This window comes from Peromyscus maniculatus, chromosome 14, assembly GCF_049852395.1.
Source record: "Peromyscus maniculatus bairdii isolate BWxNUB_F1_BW_parent chromosome 14, HU_Pman_BW_mat_3.1, whole genome shotgun sequence".
Lineage (NCBI taxonomy): Eukaryota > Metazoa > Chordata > Mammalia > Rodentia > Cricetidae > Peromyscus > Peromyscus maniculatus.
The window spans coordinates 53,845,240-53,866,768 of record NC_134865.1 but is presented as its reverse complement, the minus strand read 5'-3'; the positions used below and the strand labels follow the sequence as shown (position 1 = coordinate 53,866,768).

Below are 21,529 nucleotides of genomic sequence, written 5' to 3'. Positions count from 1 at the left end.
AGAGAAATAAGGAATGGGGAAATCTCTGTTTCCCCGATCACTCACAGTATATGTAAAGGTCCCAAATAATAATAGGATCTAAGGTGCCATTAGGTGGCCCTTTGGATTGATTATCTAAGGGGTACTGAAGCCAAATTTGATTGCAAAAGCGAGTATTTAGTATCCTTCACGTCGGGTGTCAGGTGGAGAGGCTGGAGGTTTTCTAAGAGGCATCCCAAGGGGGAATGGGAGGGTATGGAGTGCTGAGTTCCCATGGATGAGAGAGATGAGGGGAAAGGTCACTACTGCCTGTAGTCATGGGCATTCTTCCCTGGACTCAGGGAGGACCTAATGAGTGAGGACCAAGCCATTTCAGAGGGTCATCACCCAACTCAATGGGGGTCAAGTATAGCAAGCTTAGCCTGGCTAAGCCAGTGGAGAGACTAGGTGCCTGGTACCAGGGCTTCCACAGAGGTGAGAAGGCGAGAGAAAACCGAGCTCCAGGGGGCAGAGTCTTTCCAGTGGAAAGGACTGGAAAAAGGAAACTTGTGGCTCCTTTTTGTGGAGCAGAGTAGCACAGGAAGGGATGCTATAACCCAGTTAGGCCCAAGGAAACTGCTGGATTGCAGTTCCATGGGTGGAGGAGTGTGGTCAGGTGAAGAAGGCCAGCCATAGCTTTAAAGACAGCGCCTGGGGGTACCTCCACTTCCAAGAGTACTAGAGGGGCGCCAGACACTCAACAGTCACTTCCTTAGACTCAGAGAATCATTTAAACCGACCAAAGGGAAAACTTAACCTAATTGATTCTGGTGGATGGGGTGCTGAGCGATTGGTTAGACAGAAGGTGAGTCTGTTGCTAATGGACTGCAGATGAGGGATAGGGTCCCAGTGAAGCTTACACCATGAGAGGAAATGCAGGCGCTAGGAGAGCCTGAGTCATGGCACCAAATGAAAGCATTGCGGCTCGGATGGAAAGGTATCCTGGCAGCTGGAAGCTAAGGAATACCACAAAGTCACACCTCACAACAAACCTCACACAAGAGATTTATTGAGAGGGAAAAAACCAGGAGGGTGGCTGCCTTTGCTCAAGCAAGAAACAGCAGCAAACTTAACAGGATAGAAAGCTTATATAGAGCTTCTTGGGAAGGGGGTGGACCTTTTCAGGGTGGAGTTTTCCAGGGTGGAGATTGGTGGGATTTCATGTTCAGAGATTGGGCTTTTTACTCCGCAGGGTGGGGTCAGGGTCCAGCAGTTAGGGCAGTTAGAGTGTTCTGTGGGTGGATCCTGGTGGGTAGAGGTCCTCAGGGGAAGGGTCTGGCCACTGGAGTGGCTTGAGGGGCTTACAGAATGTATACCATATTATTTAGTACATATTAAGTATTCAATCAATATAAGCTACTGCTATTGCTATTGCTCTTAATGGTAAACTGGGTCCAGACCTAGAGTCAAGAAGGCATGTCTTATTTAGCTTTCCAAGACTCTTCAATTGGACACATTTTATCTCCCTGCCACTCCTATACTGTTAGCATTCTTTTTTAAGAGTCTGTTTTATTCTATGTGTATGAATGTTTGCCTGCATGTGTGTCTGTCCGCCACATGGATGCTTGATGCCCCTGGAGGCCAGAGGAGGGCATTGGATCCCCTGAAGTAAAGTTACAGATGGGTATGAGCTCCTGTATGCTGCTGGGAACTGAACCCAGCTCCTCTGCGAGGATAGCAAGTGATCTTAACCAGTGAGCCATTTGTCATTTTTAGATTTTTTTTTATTAAAATGACATATATGTCATTTTATATTTTTATATTTTTGTGTTTTTAGACTGCTCATATAAGATAATTAAAGACTTATTTTAATTTTGCCATTAAAGAAAACCAGTTAAGTTGCATTCTTATTCCTTTTCTCTTTGCCTATAACTTATTTGGGACCTCAGGTACTGAGACTGAATTACTTATACTCTTTGGCTTCGGAGGATACTGGCAAAGAACGTCCCTTTCTGGTTTTAGTCTTTCAATGTAATGGCACAGTGTATCCTCTCCTAGGTATCCACTGCAGTGTATCTTTACACATCCTTAAATATGTGTGCCTTTTTGTAAATAGGTAATACAATTTTGTATGTGTGTGTGTTCTTATTTATCTAAATAACACTTCAGAATTTTATTCATGTTACTGTACATAATTATTAAATGATTCTAATTTTTAACTTTTAATCTACTCTCTAACCTAGATAACTCTCACTTCCACACTAGTACATTGTGGGTTGCAATGAATATATTCTTGTATTATTTTTTGTAGGTGGGATAATCACATTTGCCCTACTTGGGGTGTTTTTGAAATTTAAAAGTGAATCTTAACAATACTAGGGCAGTAGATGTATACCAAAATTCCCAACAAACCAGAGTATATGCCCACTCTGCTTACAAAATATTTTCTTGGTTGCTGCTGATAGTTAGCTGATATATACTAAATAACTTAACTATTCTATCCCCTCTAGTTGTTCTCAGCTAATAACCTGTTCTAGTTGGTTGGTACATTTGCTGGATAATTACTACAGATTTAAGTATTACTCTTGCTAAAAAAAAAAAATCTATCTTTTATCTTTTGTGAGTGTTTTGCATGAATGTATGTATGTATGCATGCCACATGCAAGCCTGGTACCTTCAGCGGTCAGAAGAGGGCTTCTGGAACTGGAGTTGTAGATGGTTATGAGCCACTGTGTGGTTTCTGGGAATCAAACCCAGGTCTCTGGAAAAGCAACCAGTCCAGTCCTCTTAACCACTGAGCATGAACTAGTTTTGAAGAGGATTCTTAGGAAATAAATTACAAGTGAATTTGAACTATGAACTAGTTTTGAAGAGGATTCTTAGGAAATAAATTACAAGTGAATTTGAGTTCTAATCAAGTCTTTTATATGTATAGATTGGTAACTTTTTTTTTTTTTTCTCGAGACAGGGTTTCTCTGTGTAGCTTTGCGCCTTTTCCTGGAACTCACTCTGTAGCCCAGGCTGGCCTCGAACTCACAGAAGTCCGCCTGCCTCTGCCTCCCAAGTGCTGGGATTAAAGGCGTGCGCCACCACCGCCTGGCGATGGGTAACTTTTTAATCCCTATGTTTTCTCAGTTTTAAAAGAATTTTCATGTCTACATCATCCTCCTTGCCCCACCAGACTCTTACTTGGAAATTTAACAGTCACTAGTTTATTGACAGAAACTGATAGTGCCTTTCTCCAGTGTAACAGTTACTATGTGTTACAAAGAAATTTTTCAGATTTTGTTACTGGAGTCTAACAATTATCTTTGAAGAAGAGAGGGTAGAATTTGTAATCCTTATTTTCTAGAAAAGAAAGCAAATGAGATTTAAACTGATTTGTTGCCATCCACATCTGGTAAATTTTGGAGTTGAACTTGAAACTAATTCTTCTGACTTATGCATTATTTAAAGGGACAGGGAAAAGGATACATTTGTTTGTGGTTCAAGTCAGAACTGAACAGTTTAGTACAGTTTAGCTTTCCATCTTCCTTAGGCCATAATATAGTGGCTGACCACTAGTAAATGGTCAGTGATTTTTATTGAACAAATTGGACTAGGAATTATGTAAATATATATAGGGCTAAGATTTTTATCTGTTTGTTTATTGGTAGAGCTGTGCATTGCCCAGCATGCTAGGCAAATGCTCTCTCTATCACTGCGCTGTATCTCCAGCCTCCAGTGTGAGCTATAATGTCATTGCTCACTGCTGTGGTAACTGTCATTCACTCCTGCCCAAGTTTTAAGGTATAGATGAGTTCATTTTTGTAAATATGGTTGAAGAAAGGTCTTTAGTTAATCTAAGAGTTCTCATTTTAAGTGATTTGGTTCACTTAAACAGAAATAACAATGTGTTAAATAAATGTACCACTATAATATGGTACTGGGGAGGGGGCGGGGAGTGAATAATAGATCTTAGTAAGGTTTCTTTTACTGCTTTTTAGATGCTGTTTTGTAGCTTTAAATAACCTGGAACAAAGTCCGTTTGGCAAATCACTGTGTTTCATTTGTCCACTTAACACTTGTTCCTCATTTCCAAGATCTTCAAAGATGGTAACTGTTTGGTGAGAGACTCACACCATAGTGGAAACATTGAATTTCACTGGAAGCCTTTCCTCTGGTTTGTTTCAGCACTGAGAGAAACTGATTGGCCCCAGCCCCTTGCTCAAACCTGTCATTATTTCTAAGTCTTTATGAAGCCTTTCATGATCTGGTTTATGCTACCTTACCAGCCCCTCCCCACTTAACCTACAGTCATGAATTTAAATTAAGAGAATTATGTAAAAAATGAATAAGTAGTTTAGAGTTCCTGTTTTTTCTACCCTACCCTCCAGGGGTATGAAAACAGTCTTCTAGAAGTAGTTCTTTCTGTTGTGTGTATCATAAATCCTCAAACAAATGCAAACAAACAAAAACCCACAAAACTATCTGGTGGCAGAGTCTCCATGTACAAGATATGCTATTTAAATCATAAACTTCCTGATGTTTCTTCTTTGGTTATATTTCTCATTAAATTGTGGATTGATTTGATAGTGCTGTGTTAGTTCTTTGAGTCTTAGCTTCATTCTACCCATGGAAAGGACTTTAGAGAAAGCCTACATCTATCTCTTTAGTGATATGGTCTCTACTGAGATCATTAGGAGACTGATAACTGGCTTTCCCTTCCCATTGCACTAACATATTTTTGTTTTTTAAATTGTTTCCAACTGTCTTCCTTCTCTTTGTACCGTGTCCCTGAATTATGACTGTAGTTACATAAAGAAGATAGGTTCCTTTTTCTCTCTTATTTCTTTTTCTATTCTCTCTTACCCTTTCTCCCTTTTTCCCCTTTTTTCTTTTGTATATAAGTTTTAAAAGTTTCCTCAAAGAAATCAAATAATTTTTGTAGATTAAAATCCTTGTCACAGCTTAGTGGTTGGTTTGTGAAAATTAAATTTTAGTTAGTTAAACAGCTAACTTGTTTGCTTACCATATTTTATTATAGTAAGAAACTTAGCTATACTGTATTAACAGATTGGAAAATATACCATATATTATTTTGGGCAGACACAGTCTTGTACAGCAGATCTCTAGAATCTTTCTTCTGTAACTGAAATATTTTACTCTTATAAACTAATTAAACTCAGAGAAAGAATAGAATAGTGGTTACCAGGGACTAGGAGCAAGGAGGTACGCAACTACCAATCAGTAAGGAGTTATTTTTTCTTCAGTGAGTAAACTTGGCTATGTGCAGGTATGTGATCAGTTGTACTCGAAGTAGAAAGAAAAGAGTGAATTTGGTGATTTGATTCTCCTGTAAAGCAGGAGTTCTGAGGTTTCCTGTGCTGTGGATATTACTCTATGTAAATAAAACACTGATGGCCAGTGACCAGGCAGGAAATATAGGCGGGACAAAGAGAGAGGAGAATTGGGGAAACAGGAAGAAGGAGGGAGAGACACTGCAGCCACCGCCAGGAGAAGTAGCATGTGAAGATGCTGGGAAGCCCCCAGCCACGTGGCAAGGTATAGATTTATAAAAATGGGTTAATTTAAGATAAAAGAACAGTTAGCAAGAAGCCTGCCACGGCCATACAGTTTATAAGTGATGTAAGCGTCTGAGTGATTATTTTATATGTGGATTGTGGGACTGCGGGGCTTGGGGAACCTGGAGAGAAGCCCTCCGGCAACATTCCTGCTAACAACCATATCACTACTCTCCTATCCCAGTACAAAATAGAAAAAGAGAAACTACCAAGACTGCATCTTCCAAAACACTAGCATGTACAGGTGTTCTCAAATCTTGACAGAAGAAACACGTGAAGGAGAGGCTTCAGTTAGCAACCCTTTTCTCACTAAATTGATAACATTTTATTTGATAATTAGTTAAAAAACAAAGCTTTTTGTGAGCACAGCTAACCCTCTTACACTAATATAAGAATACCAGGATTTGGGTCATCTGAATGTCACCAACAGGATCAATATTAAGTCTGAGCAGACGCACTTATATCTTACAGGACTCACCATTATTATTTTCCCACGTTATGTATAGCTCAGTATATTGGACCAGTCATTTTGATCACTGTGTATGTAATTTCAGTACTGCCTGGTTCAGATTAGCAATCTAGGTACTTTGGCCTTTGTTGGTAATGACTTGCTGACTTTGCTAATGACTGTGTTAACTCCCAACCTTACAGTCTGAATTGCCAACCTCTCCTCCCCTCTAGACCATTTTTCTCTCCTTTCTTCTCCTCTAATCTTTCTTTCTTCTTCACCCCCTCTCCTTCACTCCTCCATGATTTTCTCAGGGCTGGGCTTCAACATCGTCGGTGGGACAGATCAACAGTATGTCTCCAACGACAGTGGCATCTACGTCAGCCGCATCAAAGAGGATGGGGCTGCGGCCCGGGATGGGCGGCTCCAGGAGGGTGATAAGATCCTCTCGGTGAGATATGGCTTCGGCTCCCTTTGCTATATTTTGCTCCCTTGACCTCCTTCGACCCCTTACTTGGGAAGATTTCTATCTGCCTGTTTGGAAATGAATTACCTAGATTGTATTATTGAATGGGAAGAACATTGATGAGTCTTCCAACTTTACCATTCGTCTTAGAGGATAGTATTCTTGCTTGACAGATAAGGCAAATTTAACATAGAATGTGAAAAAGCAAGTAGAGATGAAGGATTGGTTTGGAGGAAGGAGATTTAAACCCACAGTTTTAATTTTTGTCTTGTTAGCTTTATCACCTCTTTTTTGTTGATTAAAACACTTATTTGTGCCTTTTTTTGGGATGCTGTCAGCCTTTACTAATGGTCTTAATTTCAAAAAGGGAGGTAAGGATTATTTTCTTCCTTCAATTCAGGGCCCTTCCTTTCTTAGTATTAAAATGAAAAATTGAAATAGAGTTTGGATATCTGCCAATTGTGCTCCCATTTCATCCTGTTAATGTCTCTTACTGTATAGTAATCATGAATCTTATTTTCTTATATACTCAAAGACAGTATTTAGATTTCCTTTTAACTTTCCATATCTTAGTACAGTGCTCAACATAGGCTTAACATGAGCAAATCAGAAAATTCATGCAAACTTAGAAAGGTTGACTAATAAATACAGTCATATGGGCTCACAGAACCTTAGCCTTTTAAAACCATTTATTTTTTGAAGTATGTGTATGTGTATGTGTGTGTGTAGGGGGATATGTGCACGTGAGTGCTGGTGCCCATGGGAGCAAGAGGTATTGGATCCTCCTGGAGCAAGAGTTACAGGCAATTGTGAGCTGTTCCATGTGGTTGCTGGGAACCGGACTCAGGTCCTCAGAAAGAATAGTACATGCTTTTAACTGCTGAGCCATCTTTCCAGCCCCGGACTCTTAGTCTTAGACTAAATTGAATACTCCTAAAGTAAATCAGAGTCCAGGCAGAATAAAACTTTTAAAACTCCTATTTGTGGCTGTCTCTTTTATTTCTGTTCTACTCACTGACTACAGTGTTGTTATTATGTTACCAGTTGTGGTAGTTAGGGAAGGTTAGATCATGCTATAGATTTTTTTTTTCTTTCTTTCTTTTTTTTTTTTTCCCAGGGCTGAGGACCGAACCCAGGGCCTTGTGCTTGCTAGGCAAGCTCTCTACCACTGGGCTAAATCCCCAACCCCTAGATTTTTTAAAATTAATATTTTGGGCTGCTATTGCTTAGTTTATTTGTATGGAAATAATACACATAATGGGTATAAAGAATGGGAAAATACTGAGAGAGTGAACTGTTATCGAGGATTTCCTGGGAGATAGACTAGCTGCAAAGGGCTATTCTCAAATTAAGAGACATTTGAAGTAGCATGGAACTTCTCATGGCAGAAGTGCCCCATTTCCATATGTGCTGTGCATCATGGCTCATGGTCTAAAGAAGAGGAAGTTATTTCCTACTTTGTCTTATGAACTGAATAGGGCAAAAGGGCCGAACTGGTAAAAGGCTGAAGTAAATAAAGTGTAGACCAAGACAAGATTTGATTAAGATTTAATTATTATGTTGGAGACTCGATTTAGAACTTCCATAAAACAAGAATAGCCTTTTAAAAGATTTTCTTATAGTTTTGAATTTTTGTCTTTTGAATTGCCTGTCATAGAGTTCAGTTGATTAGTGGTAAAAGTCATATGTGTGAAGTTTCCTGGTCTTCTTAGGTATCAGCTTATTGGATACCTCTCTGCCATCTAATTCATTTGGTAGCAGTATATAAAGGCAGGAAGAATGTATACCTTTTTTCACTTGACATCTGCATATTTGAGAGATCTGGTTCAGTTTTGAATGTCTCCTTAGAAAGACACACAGCCAGGCATGGCAGCACACACCTGTAGTCCTCTAATACTCAGGAGGCAGAAGCAGGAACATGTTGAGTTCAATTATGAATTACTTACTTAGCAAGATCCTGTCTCAAAAAAAGAGATACACATAAATCAGGACAAGTAGTTATGAAAGGTTTATAAAATAATTTAGGAAGCTTAAGAATATGTCCAATATATAATTACCATGGATGGCATTATTTTAGTCCAGCTCACTGAGTGCCATGTTTCAGCCCACTAATTAGACCACAATATAGGGACAGTGATAACTGCTTTTGTTATGAAAACAATAATGAAGAATTTAGGAGTAGGTATTTTGTCATCCTCAGAAGAAAGACGTTGTAAAAATACAAATCAACTTTGCAATAGGACAGAAAAGAAAAATTGTGGGTGAGTTGTTAAAGGTACAATGTATAATTAGTATTTCGACACAGAAATCACAATCTCTCCAAACACTAGCACTATGAGTGAAGAGAGACTTGCAAAGTATAGGGTTCAATATAGAGCTTAAAAAGAGAGCCATGTTCTTTGGAAAGCTTTGCTTAAAGGTAAATTACCTAAAAAAGAATTATGAACAGTTTCAAAGCACAAAATGACAACTTTCAATGTAATCATGTCTAATATAGTGGGTATAATCATTATGCTCATTTTGCAGCTAAGAAAACTGAGGTTGATGAAGTCAGGTGGTTTACACGGTACATAACTAGTGTTGGGGAAATAAACCTTTTATCTATCTGATTTTGGATCCTTTGCTAAAACTAATACTAATAGTAACATTAACACTATATTGTAAATGAAAAAGTAAGATTAATTACTCTAAAAAGGAAGTTACATAGTGAATAAATAGTAGATGATAGGATGGCTTTGTAAAAGAACTGAAATTAATCTTTCTATGAAGGATCGAATTAATGGTATAACCCACTTTTAATCTCAGCACTCAGGAGGCACTGGCAGGCTAATCTCTGAGTTCAAGACCGGCTTGGTCTACAGAGCAAATTCCAGGACAGCCAGGGCTGCACAGAGAAACCCTGTTTCAAAAAAAAGGAAGAAAGAAAAGGAAAAAAAAAAAATCAAACAGAAAAAACAGCCGAACAAGCAAACAAAAAAGATGCAAGTAGTGGCTGTTGCTTAGCCAAGCCATGACCGCCTCTTTCGTCTTTAAAGTGAACCTTGTCGGCTGTTACTTTGAAAAGTTCCATCTGTTTAACTTGCTTCATCTCTAGTGCCTTAAGTTTTCATTTCTTATTGCCTGTGATGTATCTGTAAAATGTAGCTAAATGACTGGTTAGCTTATTTTGTTCAGTTAGTTATTTTGCAGTTTTAGGGACTGGGTGCAGGGCCTTGCACATGCTAGTTTGTGTTCTGCTATATCTCTTCAGCCCATTCAGTTTATTTCTAATTGGTTTTCCTATTTGTGTGGAATACTTTCTGTGTTGTAAAATGTGCTCTGTGCTTTTCTAACATTTCCTAAATTATCAGACTAAAACTCTGTTCCTTTTTTTAGCACACAGGCACACATAGAGAATGTAGATAATGAAGAGAGTCATTAAGTATGAATTTCCTATGAGTTATTACACTCTTAATTTACTCTTCTCATCCTCCCTAAATATGCTCCATATGTTGTCTTGATCAAGTTCTGGAATGGAAAAACTGTATGATATATTGTGCAGTTTCTTCTTTTCTCATAAGAAGTGGAATTTAATTTTCTTTTTTAAGATTTATTTATTTATTATGTATACAGTGTTCTACCTGCAGGCCAGAAGAGGGCACCAGATCTCATTACAGATGGTTGTGAGCCACTATGTGGTTGCTGGGAAATGAACTGAGGACCTCTAGAAAATCAGTCAGTGCTCTTAACCTCTGAGCCATTTCTCCAGCCTCGGAATTTAATTTTCTATGGCCACTGCATATGATTTATACCAAAAGATAATAAAAATTTAACTAAGCAATGTAAACACTTTTAAAAATACAATCATTTACACTCTGAATGAAACAGAAGCAGGGGTTCATAATGAATCTGAAGAACTAGACATGCTTCACCCATTGTTTGTTTTGTGTGTGTTGGTAAGAATGGTTTGATACTGGAAGCGGGGAGGATTTTTTTTTTTATGGTAAAGAAATGGTAGAAGTTTCTCATTTCTCCTGTGTGCCTGAATGAAGGGAGGGAAGCTAGTAAAGAACAGTCATTCCTCTGTGTACACTTTATATCTTTATGAAGTTCATGGCAATGTAGCTGGTTCTTATATACCACAGATCTGAGTGTTCCATTTTGACCAGCCCCCTATAAAAGTCCTAGTGGTGGCAGAGATTGGGCCATTAGTCAGCTGCATTTCGTATTGTTGATGAAGGAGTTTGTTAATCATATATGGAAGGAAGTTAGTGAGAGATTAAACAGATGTGCTGGAGAACTTTTCACACTAGTGTAGTAAGTCAAGAGCACATGTTTTCCTTACTTAGCAGTTTCATTTGTATGTTTTGAACAGTACAATAGTTACTAACAGAATTGTATTGTAGGAAAGTGGATTGTGAGATAACATTTAAGGTAGGAATGGGGAGAAACTGTGGAAAGTAAATCAGAAAAAAGTCACTATAATTAAGTGTCCGTAACCTAAATTGGCAGCCTTAGGAGAGAAAATAGTATAAAGTCATGGTGTTTGACTGCAAGACAGATACTACATGTGCCAATTAACTGACTACAGAGTGTTTAAAAATTATACATCTAAATGAAGGGGTAGGAGTGTCATTAAGAGAGAAGTTAGGATATTCTGCTTTTGTGGACAGTTATATAGACTTTGAATATACTGAATTGGATTCTACTTAGATAATCCAGATTATCTAAGTATCAGCATCCAGTTGGACATTGGTAAATCCCAAAGTAGAGTTATTTTGGTGAATATGGTGGAAATGGTGAAAGATGACCATGTGAGAAAAACAGAAAGAAAAATAGTTAACAATCAAGAATTTATACCTACCTTGAGAGAGAAAGAGAGAGGGAGAGACAGAGACACGACAGAGAGACAGAGAATGGCACAGTAATCAAGGAAAAAAACCAGAGAGCTAAGTATTCATCATCTAACATAGGAGATGATTACAAAAGGAGGTGGTCTACAAGTTGTGAGAAAGTGGTAAGAGTTGTGTATTTGAAGTCCCATCTGACCTTCAGGAGAGATTGTTGTTTCACTTTATATATGAAGGGAATAAATATTTAATGGATGTGGAGGAAGTACACACAGTACATGTACACAGTTTTGTTTGTTTGTTTTTATTGTGCATGGTGTTTTGCCTGTGTGTATGGATATGTGTGTATCACGTGTGTGCCGGGTGCCTGCAGAGGCCAAATGAAGGCATCAAATCCCCTGGAACTGGAGATACAGATGGTTGTAAGCTGCCATGGTGCTGGGAATGGAACCCAGGTTGTCTGGAAGAACAGCCAGTGCTCTTGGCCAAAGAGTCATCTCTCTAGCCCTGCAAATGGTTTTTTCAACAATTTTTTTGCAGGGGAAGAAAAAGAAGAGAGGAAGGGTTCAGCTATGTACATCCATTGCTTTCTTTATAGAGGATAGTGGCTTCAGTTGAGAAGGAGCAGCAAAAGATAAAATGAGAAGAGAGCGACTGAGTTTTGTAAAGACAGAGTAAATGGGTTATTCTTGATAAATATAATAGACTTAATTAGAGATGAGGGAAAAGGAACATCAAGGGAATATCAGAATTTGAGGGAGAAGATAAAAGGGAAAGAGTGAGCTGCCTTTAGTATTCTCACAAAGGATAAAGCAAAGGAATCTGCTGAAGGGAATCAGGGTCAGGATAATGGAGAAGATGTGTAACAGATATTGATGAGTATTTATTAATGAGTTTGCTTGATGAATAGAATGGTCTTAAAGATAAGCTGTAGCAGCTAACTTGGATCTGTGTACAGAATGTGACCATGCTTTTCTGTGGGAATACTCAACTGAATGATGGCAAGGAACATAGATGCAGTGTATTCCCAGGACTGGATGTCAGGTAACCAGGACAAGAGACTCTAATAATTTATGAGGTGCTTTGTTGAATTTACAGCCAAAATCCTACATGGGCAAATGCATGTAAAATATGAAGAGGTTAAAAGCACTGATAACAATAAAGAGGAAATCTAATGGAGGAATAAAAGTATGAAGAGCAGAAATTGTGGCCAGGTTTTAGGGTTGGATATTTGTCTAGTATGTCTAATGTTAATGTCTGAGTTTGTCTCAATTGGTAACTAAAGAAATTATAATTATTGAAAATATTCAGTCTTTAAAATAAAAGTGTTGGTAGCTTCACTTATCAAAGATACTAGCAAGACTTAAGAGTAGAAGGAACACTATAAATCTGTTACAGAAGGAAGACATTGGGTTTTGATGGGGCTAGTGGTTCACGATGACACTGAGATGGACTTCTGTGGGGTGATCAGACGCTTCTCTATGTCTTCTCACTAATGCTGTCAAGCCCGCCTCTGACTCCTCTTTCTTCTGTTGACTACTCTGTCTCACCTACTGTGAGTGGGACATTTCCCCAGCTGCTGTGTTTCTCAAACTCCATATCCACTTCTCAATAAGGGGATTTGGTCGGGACCATTTACATAAGCTCCCCCACTGGACTTTTCCTGGGCTTCCAACAAATGCGAACAGTACACAGGCTTGATGTGTCTCAGTACCCTCTTGACCAACGCACTCTTGTCTAAAACCTAACCTAAGACTGTGATGAGAATGCTGAGACGAGCAGACATGTAAATAGCTTCAGCTTCAGCTAAGGGGCAGTTAGCAGGTCAGGGTGGGAAAATGGGAACAGTCAAAGAACAGTGAAATGCAAGGGAACTTCTTCATTCCAGTATTTAAAATCTCTAGCCCTAGCTTCTACACTCAGGATCTCTGTGTCAATTACTTCATCTAGAAAAGTTAGTATAAAAATGCAGTCTAGCTCATAGGGTAACTGTAGGAATTAAATTTGATAGTGTATGTAAAGTACAGAATCTACTAAATCCACTAAATATTCTTACTGCTAGTGCTGTTAATAGTGACAGTGACATGTATAAAAAATAATGCAATCTTGCACAAAGTGGCATGTGTTGAGTTACTGAGTGCAGTATTGATACCACTTGTGCTTCCTAATACCAAAAAGTACTAGTGCTTTACATTTGTCACCTCTGTGTAGTAGGAATGACCTACATCAAGTCATCTTAAAGGTGCGTAGCATCATATAAATAGATATTTAGTAAATGTGAGGACAGGAATATACATGGAACCAATGGAAATTGTTCACAATAAGATAAGCTCACTAGAATGGGCTAGTGTAGATTTACACAATATGGAAATAAATTTGGGGACATAGAATTAGGTTTCCAGGGCTGAAGCTAGAAATGCTGAGGATTAGGAATATAAAGGATAAGGGGATAACCTAGAAGATTCCTGACATTAGCTATATAGAAACAGACAAATATCCACAGGTGCTATGCAGATACAGTAACAGAAACCCATACATCCAAACAAGATAAGCACAGAAGCTCAGAAGGAAGAGAAAGGAATCTATTTAAATCTGGGTTCATTTCAGATGGTTCATGGATCCCAAGTTGTAGGAAAACCTAACTTTGAAAATGAAGAAACTTCCTCATGAGTGCTAAGTAACTTAGCCCATACTCCTAGCCCTTGGGATTTGCCTTGAAAGAGTTTGGTTTCATTTTTAATAAAGGGATGGTTGCCTGCATGAAAGTAAATTGTTCACTTATGAGACTTAGTCCCTTGCCTTTCTTAGCTCTCTTTCTTGCTGTTTTTGAAAGGTAAATGGCCGAGACTTAAAGAACCTGCTACACCAGGATGCTGTAGACCTCTTTCGTAATGCGGGATATGCTGTGTCCCTGAGAGTACAGCATAGGGTAGGTATCACTTCCAGCCAGATGTGGGACAGTAGGCTTTCTCACTGCACTTGTGAATAAACTTGTGGATGTAATCTTCAAAGTCTGCTTTATTTTTTTCTTTTGCTATTACTGCATTGTAGGGTTTGTCTAGCATACACAGGAGTCCTTTGGCATTTCTGTTTATCAGTAAAAGAAGTGTATAACACTATACTTAGAACCCAGGTCCTACCTTCAGTGTAATTTTTTTAAAAAAAGGTAAAGTTTAGTCAAATGAAAAATGGAAAGAAAATAGAATCACTTCACTTTTTTTTTTTTTTTTAAAGAAAGCACTATTTGTGTACCTTTGAAAACTCTTATTTATGACTACAAAGATGGTTATGTTTTCTGTCTCCTGTTATAAGGCTTCTTCTATGACCACATTGGCTAAGACCTGAGTGCAACTTGAAGGGCAACTCTTAAGAAAAAGGAAGTGGAATTGAGACTCTTTACATCTGCTTCTTTTTTCTTTCTTTCTTGTTTTTTTTTTTTTTTTTTTAAGACAGTGTCTCTCTATGTAGCCCTGGCTCTTCTGGAACTCACTCTGTAGATCAGGTTGGCCTTGAGCTCAGAGATCTGCCTGCTCTGCCTCCTGAGTGCTGGGATTAAAGGCATGCACCACCATTGATAATTTGGATGATAGGAAGGAGGTCCGAGTTCCTCTTACAGCACCAAGGATTTCTGAGTTCATCTATAGCCCAAGTTCACTGTGCCTATGATTCTTTCTTAACTTGGTCTGTTCTTTGCTAAGAGGCCAAGTGAGGATTCAAAGGCTGAAGAAAATTAAAAGGAGCTAGTAAAAAACTGGAGAAACAGAAGCTAACTTGAACTACATGGTGAGACTCTTGTCTGAAAACAAAAACTAAAGAAAAGAAAAATAAGAAAGGCAAAATATAAAGCTATCCAAGAAAGCAACCAGAGTTGCAAACAGAATGTGAGTGTGACAGCATTGCAAACTTAGGCATGGGGGACAAGACTCCATCTTAGGAGCAAGAGGATGACTTGGAAGCTGTATGGTGTTTCTAAATAATGTCATTGCAACTGTGTTGACACTGTCTGGATCTGCTCTTACTGTATTCTAATGACTGATAGTCTTTGTAAGTAAATATTTCCAAAAAGAAGTCTTCTTTCTCTCCCTTTGCTGCTCAGCAATATCCAGACTTCCTGAAGGATCATAGGTTTCATCTCATCCCTTCATTTTTTCTGATAGGAAACATATATAGCAAGATAGAGGCATTATAGAAACAGAAATGATTTACTTTACCCCGTGAGGTCCCATTAAGTCAGTACCAAGCAAAGTTAAATGCTTCCCTATCAGAACTATTTTTCCCAGAGTATCTGTGAAAGTGATGCATCAGCTAGGACAAGACCTCCTTCTGCTAGGTTGTGTGGGGTTTATAGCTTTGGATGGTGTAGATTACACCTCCAGGTAATTGTCAACTTGGATATTTTAGTTGTGGCATATGCAGTAGTCAGATTTAATATTTCTCCTTCTCTTTCAGTTACCAGTGCAGAATGGACCTATAGTACATCGAGGTGAAGGAGAACCAAGTGGGATTCCTGTAGCCATGGTGCTGCTACCAGTGTTTGCCCTCACCATGGTTGCAGTTTGGGCCTTTGTGAGATACCGAAAACAGCTTTGAAATGCTTGCGGTCTTCCAGTGTGTCCAATGAACTATTTCTCTCACTCACCTTCCCTGCCAGTCTCCTATATCCTTTATCCTCTACATAGCCAACACATGATTTAAAGTGACTGATTACCACTCAAAACCTTGCTGTTCAAACTCGCCAAGACTTCAAATTCTAATGGGAGAGTAAAGGTATTATTTGAAGAAAAGCTTGTGGGGGGGAGGGAGAAGCCTTGCTAAGAACAAATGAGAAGTTACATATTTTACTAGAACTGCCAATAAAAATTCAGCTATCACCCAAAGAGGAAAAGCTCAGTCTTCCTGTCACCATGGATGACACCTTTTTCTTAGCTGGCATGTTTGAAGGCTAGCTGTGCTACATGGAAGGAGGAGCTGATCTTTACTTTTTTTCTTTTCCTTTTAATGCTTTTCCTTGTGAAGTGTTTGTGGCCTTTAATTTGTAACTCTATACCTAGATGCCTATATTGGACACAGGCGAATGAAGTTTTTTTTTTTTAAACTTACTTCAAAAAATAAATATATACAGTAGTACACATATGCATATATGATAACATAACACTGATGCCTTATAAGAGGTGAGAAAACCATACTAGTTCCTGGGTTTCTAATGAACAATTTTTTGGGACTAGGGGGTCATCATATTCCTTCATATATAATCAAGACTCATATTAACAGTGAGTTCTGGATTGTAAAGAGAACCTCCTTGCACACTTGTCTGTAAGTCATTGTCCACAAATTACAAACATACACAGTGCTAAGGGATGACTGTCAATGAAGCACGTCAGGAGCTCTTTGCAGAGCGTGTATAGTGGAGATGGGAAAATGATCTTTAAAAGAGAAAGCTCAATCATTAGGGAAATAATAACAGAAACAATGGATTGGAAACTGTAGAACAAGTGTCACACGGTAGCTATGGTGATGTGGTGAATTGTACTAGAACAGCTCTGCTCAAGTCAATCTGTTCAAAGACTTGGAGGTATAAAGACAAGTTCTACCAATCTCTGAACCAGCCTAGTTGGTATTTAGCAGTGCTGTTAAAGGGTCAAGTGGGATAGATGTGGGCAGCAGTAGGGCCCAATGAACCAGAAGGGCCAAAAGTTGTCTTGATAGACGACTGAAAAAAAGATCATGCCTCAAGGTGGCACTTGAACCCTCAAGGCTGCTTCACAGTTTTCAGTTTCTAGTATCAGGCAAAACCTTAGGAACTGCCTTTCTGGTAGAATAGACCTAAAACCAGCCTGCTTCTGATTAAGATAAGAAGGCCTGAATTGATGTGGTTTTTGGTTTTGTTTACCCACCCCCTACCCCCCCCCCAAAAAAAAAAACCAAAAACCTCTAAACACTAGCTTTGATTTTAATAAGTTAATGGACCATTTTTCAGAGAAGGGGAAAGAATAAGGTTTGTTTGTTTGATAGAGGGGTCAAGGAAATTTGTTGATTGTTTCCAAGGAAAGCCTGAGACTAGAGTGTGGATGACTAGATGCCAGGGAACAGCAGGGATATTGGTGAGGTGGGAGCCATCCTGTTCATGTAGTGTCTGAGTTGGTTTTAGAGTGCCGAGGATAGTTGAACCAAGCCTAGTTTTTTTTAACAAAATAATTTTTATCTTCTAAATATATTGGCCAGACTGTTATTTTGACAGAAGATTATGAGTTTTCCTGACAATCTAGCAATTACTTAACAAGTGTTGGTTGCACATTAGTTTTGTCAAGACACCTGTACAAAGAAGGGAAATAAATGCACAGACTTCATCTGAAAGGACATTGTGATTACAGTTAGGAAGAGAACAGTTAAAATGGAATTAGCCATGTAAGTGTAAGTTGTTTATGTTGTAGACAACAATAGAAAATAGCTCCTGCGAATTGAGCGTTCCATAGAGGAAGGGACAGGTTAAAGATCTTTAGGTGCTAATCATCTAGTAAGAGCATTCATAAATAGGTGAAAAAAGTCTATCAGGTCGAATAATAAATGAAACCAGTATGGAAAGAAATGTTACCATGCAAGATAGAGCACAGTGTGGTTGACACTGTTGACAGATGATCAACAGCTATTTTAAGGAATTCAGAAAAGGAAAACTGTTGTGTGGTGGCATCAGAGTAGAATGGAAAGTCTTAAAAAGTCTGATGAGACTTTGCCTCTGGGTAAACTGTTGATACAGGGAGAGATTTGCTTTTAACAGTCTTCACATAACTAAGCCATTCAGTACTTTTTGAAATTGATTTAGTAATAGGAGTTATTCTAAGTCCCACAGAAAATGCAAAAACATATTGTAGTTCTTGCTGCAACCAGCACCACTGTGGAGGCCCAGTGTCTGTACCCTCCTTGTGTTCGATGGCATCTAAAGCGGCTTCTGCCATGGGCCTATTTACCTCTAGTATTCACTTCAGGGCTTGGAATTTATTGTTGAAAGACGGTCACACTTACAAATTGAAACAAATGGCAAGGAGGATAGAAAGCTGTTGTGTTGATATATGTAAATACAAAACATCTTCGGTGGGAATTTTACTTCGGTTGATAGGAATTCTGATACACTTGGGTCTCTTTGGGAAATAAACAGCACTTGACCAAAACATTTAAGATTTAGGCAAATACTTTAGTATTTCACTTTTGGTTGTATGTAAACTAAAATTAGCATAGATGGGATGTTAAGAATCCATTATAGATTGTAAAAAATTTATGTTTATCATAGACTGACTCTGATATTCCTATTACCTTATAGACTATATATGATGCTTCTACCACATAAATTATAATGTTTAAAGTTTTGAATATTGATTATAGGTATACTTAAAGTATTTTTCTTGTATTTATCAATGTGTTTTTATATGTAATTCTAATAGATATTATTTGCTTCAGTCGTTTCTGTTTCTGTTTCCTGCAGTTTTCTGTATGAATGATTTCATGTAATTAATTGGACCATCTAGTCACAGGCAACAGATAAAAATAGTATTTGTAATTACAGTCTATGCCAGGGCTGTACTAAATTGACTGGTGACACTATATATAACCTTGAGATCCAAGTATTGTTATAAAGAGACTGAGAATGAGAGAATAAATTGTTTTCCAAGATTGTATAGGTGGTAATATAGAATCATGATTTAAACTCAGGACTTTGGGTGACAGTATTAGTAATATTCCCATTGCTAACAGTTCTCAAAGCAAGGTCTCTGGACAAAAGCATCAGTTTTCCCTGCAAATTTTTGGGCATCATCCCATACTTACGGAGTGAGACAAGCATGGCAACCAGCAATTCTGTCCTTTTAGGTAACTGACTAATGCTGAAGTTTGAGATTCACCCCTGTCTAGTTAGAATCACTTGGACAGCTAGCTGGTCAACCCACATTAAATAAGGACCTTTGGGACTAGGACTTGGACAATAAAATATGTTTCACGAGGTATCTAAAATGTGCAGCCTCTATTGGAAATGTTCCATGGCATTAAATTATCAGATCACTTGCAGATGAGGCTCTAGCCAGAATCAAGAACTTGGCTAAGTTCAGAGCCCAGCTCTCTGAGAGGTAGAGTAAGAAGTGGAACATTGTTTTCCTCCTGTGTGCTCAGGACAGACTGATCAACCTCTGGTAACATGTGTAGCCATATAAGAACCAAATCATAGGATTGTGACTCTAATAGACTCTTGGATAAAATTTGTATTAGAAGTGAGAAAAGTTAGTGGTGTTGTTTTTGTCTCAAATTTGTTTTGAATGTCACCACTACAAGAATACATACAAAAACTGTATTTTAAAATCTCATTTTACTTCCATCTTTTCCCAATGGGCTTTCAATAAAGACCAGAAGAACTGATAGACAGCTAAAGAGGATTGTAGGTATCAAGATTTGAATGGGAGATCACATTGAACAATCTGATAAGCCCAATCACGTGTTGTTTTAATTTCAGTAGTTTAAAATTAGATATAGGCTGTTTGTGGTATTTTTTATTGTGCAAATAAGCAATTAAAATGCATTTAGAGGCCAAGCATGGTGGTACATGTCTTCAATCCCAGCATTTAGGAGGTAGAGGCAGAGGCAGGCAGATCCCTGTGAGTGGAGGTCAGCTCTGTGTGTGTGTGTGTGTGTGTGTGTGTGTGTGTGTGTTTCAATAAAGATTTTATTCTACCCACTTTTAGTGGAAAGTATATTTGATAAAGATTTTTTTCTCCATCTAGCAGATAACCATCAACACCAGTATAGCAATATAAAGATAAAATTTAGTCACTAAATTGAGATAGCCCAGCATCTGAGAGTGGGTGACCTTGATGTTAATGTATCTTTCCAACATCACTGAGAAGTACACATTTTGAGTTCTTAAGCTCTCTACCTCTCACAGTAGTTTAAGGGTTGGCTGTTAAACCAGGCTAAGCCTTTTTTTGCTATTCTTTTTAACTGCAAATCTTTTTTTTGAGATTAGTTCTCACAGCCTACACTGCAATTATGATTAAGGGGTGTGGGGGAGAGACAGTATTTTAAAGAATTCTGCCCAATGGGAACCAGATTGTGAACTGCCATTGACTCTTGTGTTGGTATCTATATATAGAATACAAAGCACGTGCCTGTTTACCTGATGTACTTGATATTATAGAAATCGACAGAAGAGTGCTCTATTGGTATAAGGAATTTAGCTCCAGTAAACACTAATACCTGTAACTATAACTTCCCTCATTGTTATATTCTATTTTAACAGAGGAGAAAGGGAAGGGAAGAGGACTGATGTAGGTTTTCAAATGCTATTTTGTTATTAATCAGCAGATTGATTTACCAAAGAGCTGTGTAAATATATTGACTAGTCACAGGAAAATGGGATGGTCCTTTTCATAGTTGGTAGGTTTGCAAATGAAGACACAGATTAAATCCTGTTTTTGTTTTACTTCTGTGTCTCCAATACTAATTTGAATGAATTTGTTATTACTGAATACTTGTATACCTTCCAGGCCATTTAGTTCCTGGAAAATTATCTTCCTTAAATGCTGTATGTTGTTTCCTTTCTGCTCTGATTCTTATGTCCCCCTTGCATCCCTGAATGTAAACAGCAGCTGTTTCACAGGTTAGATGCCTAAGAGCTACTTGGTAAACAAGTAGACATAAAACCACATTAACTAAGAAGTATCACCACAAAGCCAGTGTTGATGCTGATTTCAACCTCACTGTTTGATACCAGTGCATCCAGATTTGCCCGTTGAACTATGACATTCAATAAAGACCTGTTGAACTTGTTTGAATATCTACAGTCTTGGATTTTTTTTCTTTTGGAAAATATTAATAACTATTTCCTTAGTTTTCTGTCACTTTAAACCAGCAATGCTGATGGGACAATGGGAAGAGAAAGAAACCTAAATTTGAAGCTTACTTTTGGCAGAACAGGTAAACATCAGGACTCAGTACTGCTAATAGAGGTGCTCACCAGTGTTGTAGGTATTATCCGAAGTCCTGTTGTTATGTCCATTTTATGATGAGATGAGCAAGGCATAAAGAGGTTAAGAAACTTGCCTAGTTTCCTGCCAAGTAACTTAACAGTTACTAAATGTCAGCTAGGATTTAAAGGCAGGCAGTCTGGCTTCAGAACATTATATGGCTGAACACTACTTTCCAGGTGCTAGATGCTATCTTTTGCTGCCCATTCTCAACATCAGATTCTCAAAACTACAAGGCAGTACAAATAGTCCCATCTTTA

The 21,529-nt window shown here is 38.3% G+C and overlaps 1 protein-coding gene and 1 pseudogene across 1 annotated transcript in view; one reads left to right on the top strand and one right to left on the bottom strand.

Moving 5' to 3' along the window:
- Window positions 1-21,077, top strand: part of Synj2bp (synaptojanin 2 binding protein) — a 38,240-nt gene extending 17,163 nt beyond the window's left edge. The window contains exons 2-4 of the mRNA XM_042260858.2: window positions 6,285-6,421; window positions 14,099-14,194; window positions 15,715-21,077. Of these exons, the coding sequence (XP_042116792.1) occupies window positions 6,285-6,421; window positions 14,099-14,194; window positions 15,715-15,855 (374 nt within the window). The 3' untranslated portion in view covers window positions 15,856-21,077. The remainder of the gene's footprint in view (window positions 1-6,284; window positions 6,422-14,098; window positions 14,195-15,714) is intronic.
- Window positions 16,499-16,617, bottom strand: LOC121822616 (small nucleolar RNA SNORA40; annotated as a pseudogene).
- Window positions 21,078-21,529: the final 452 nt, after the last annotated feature.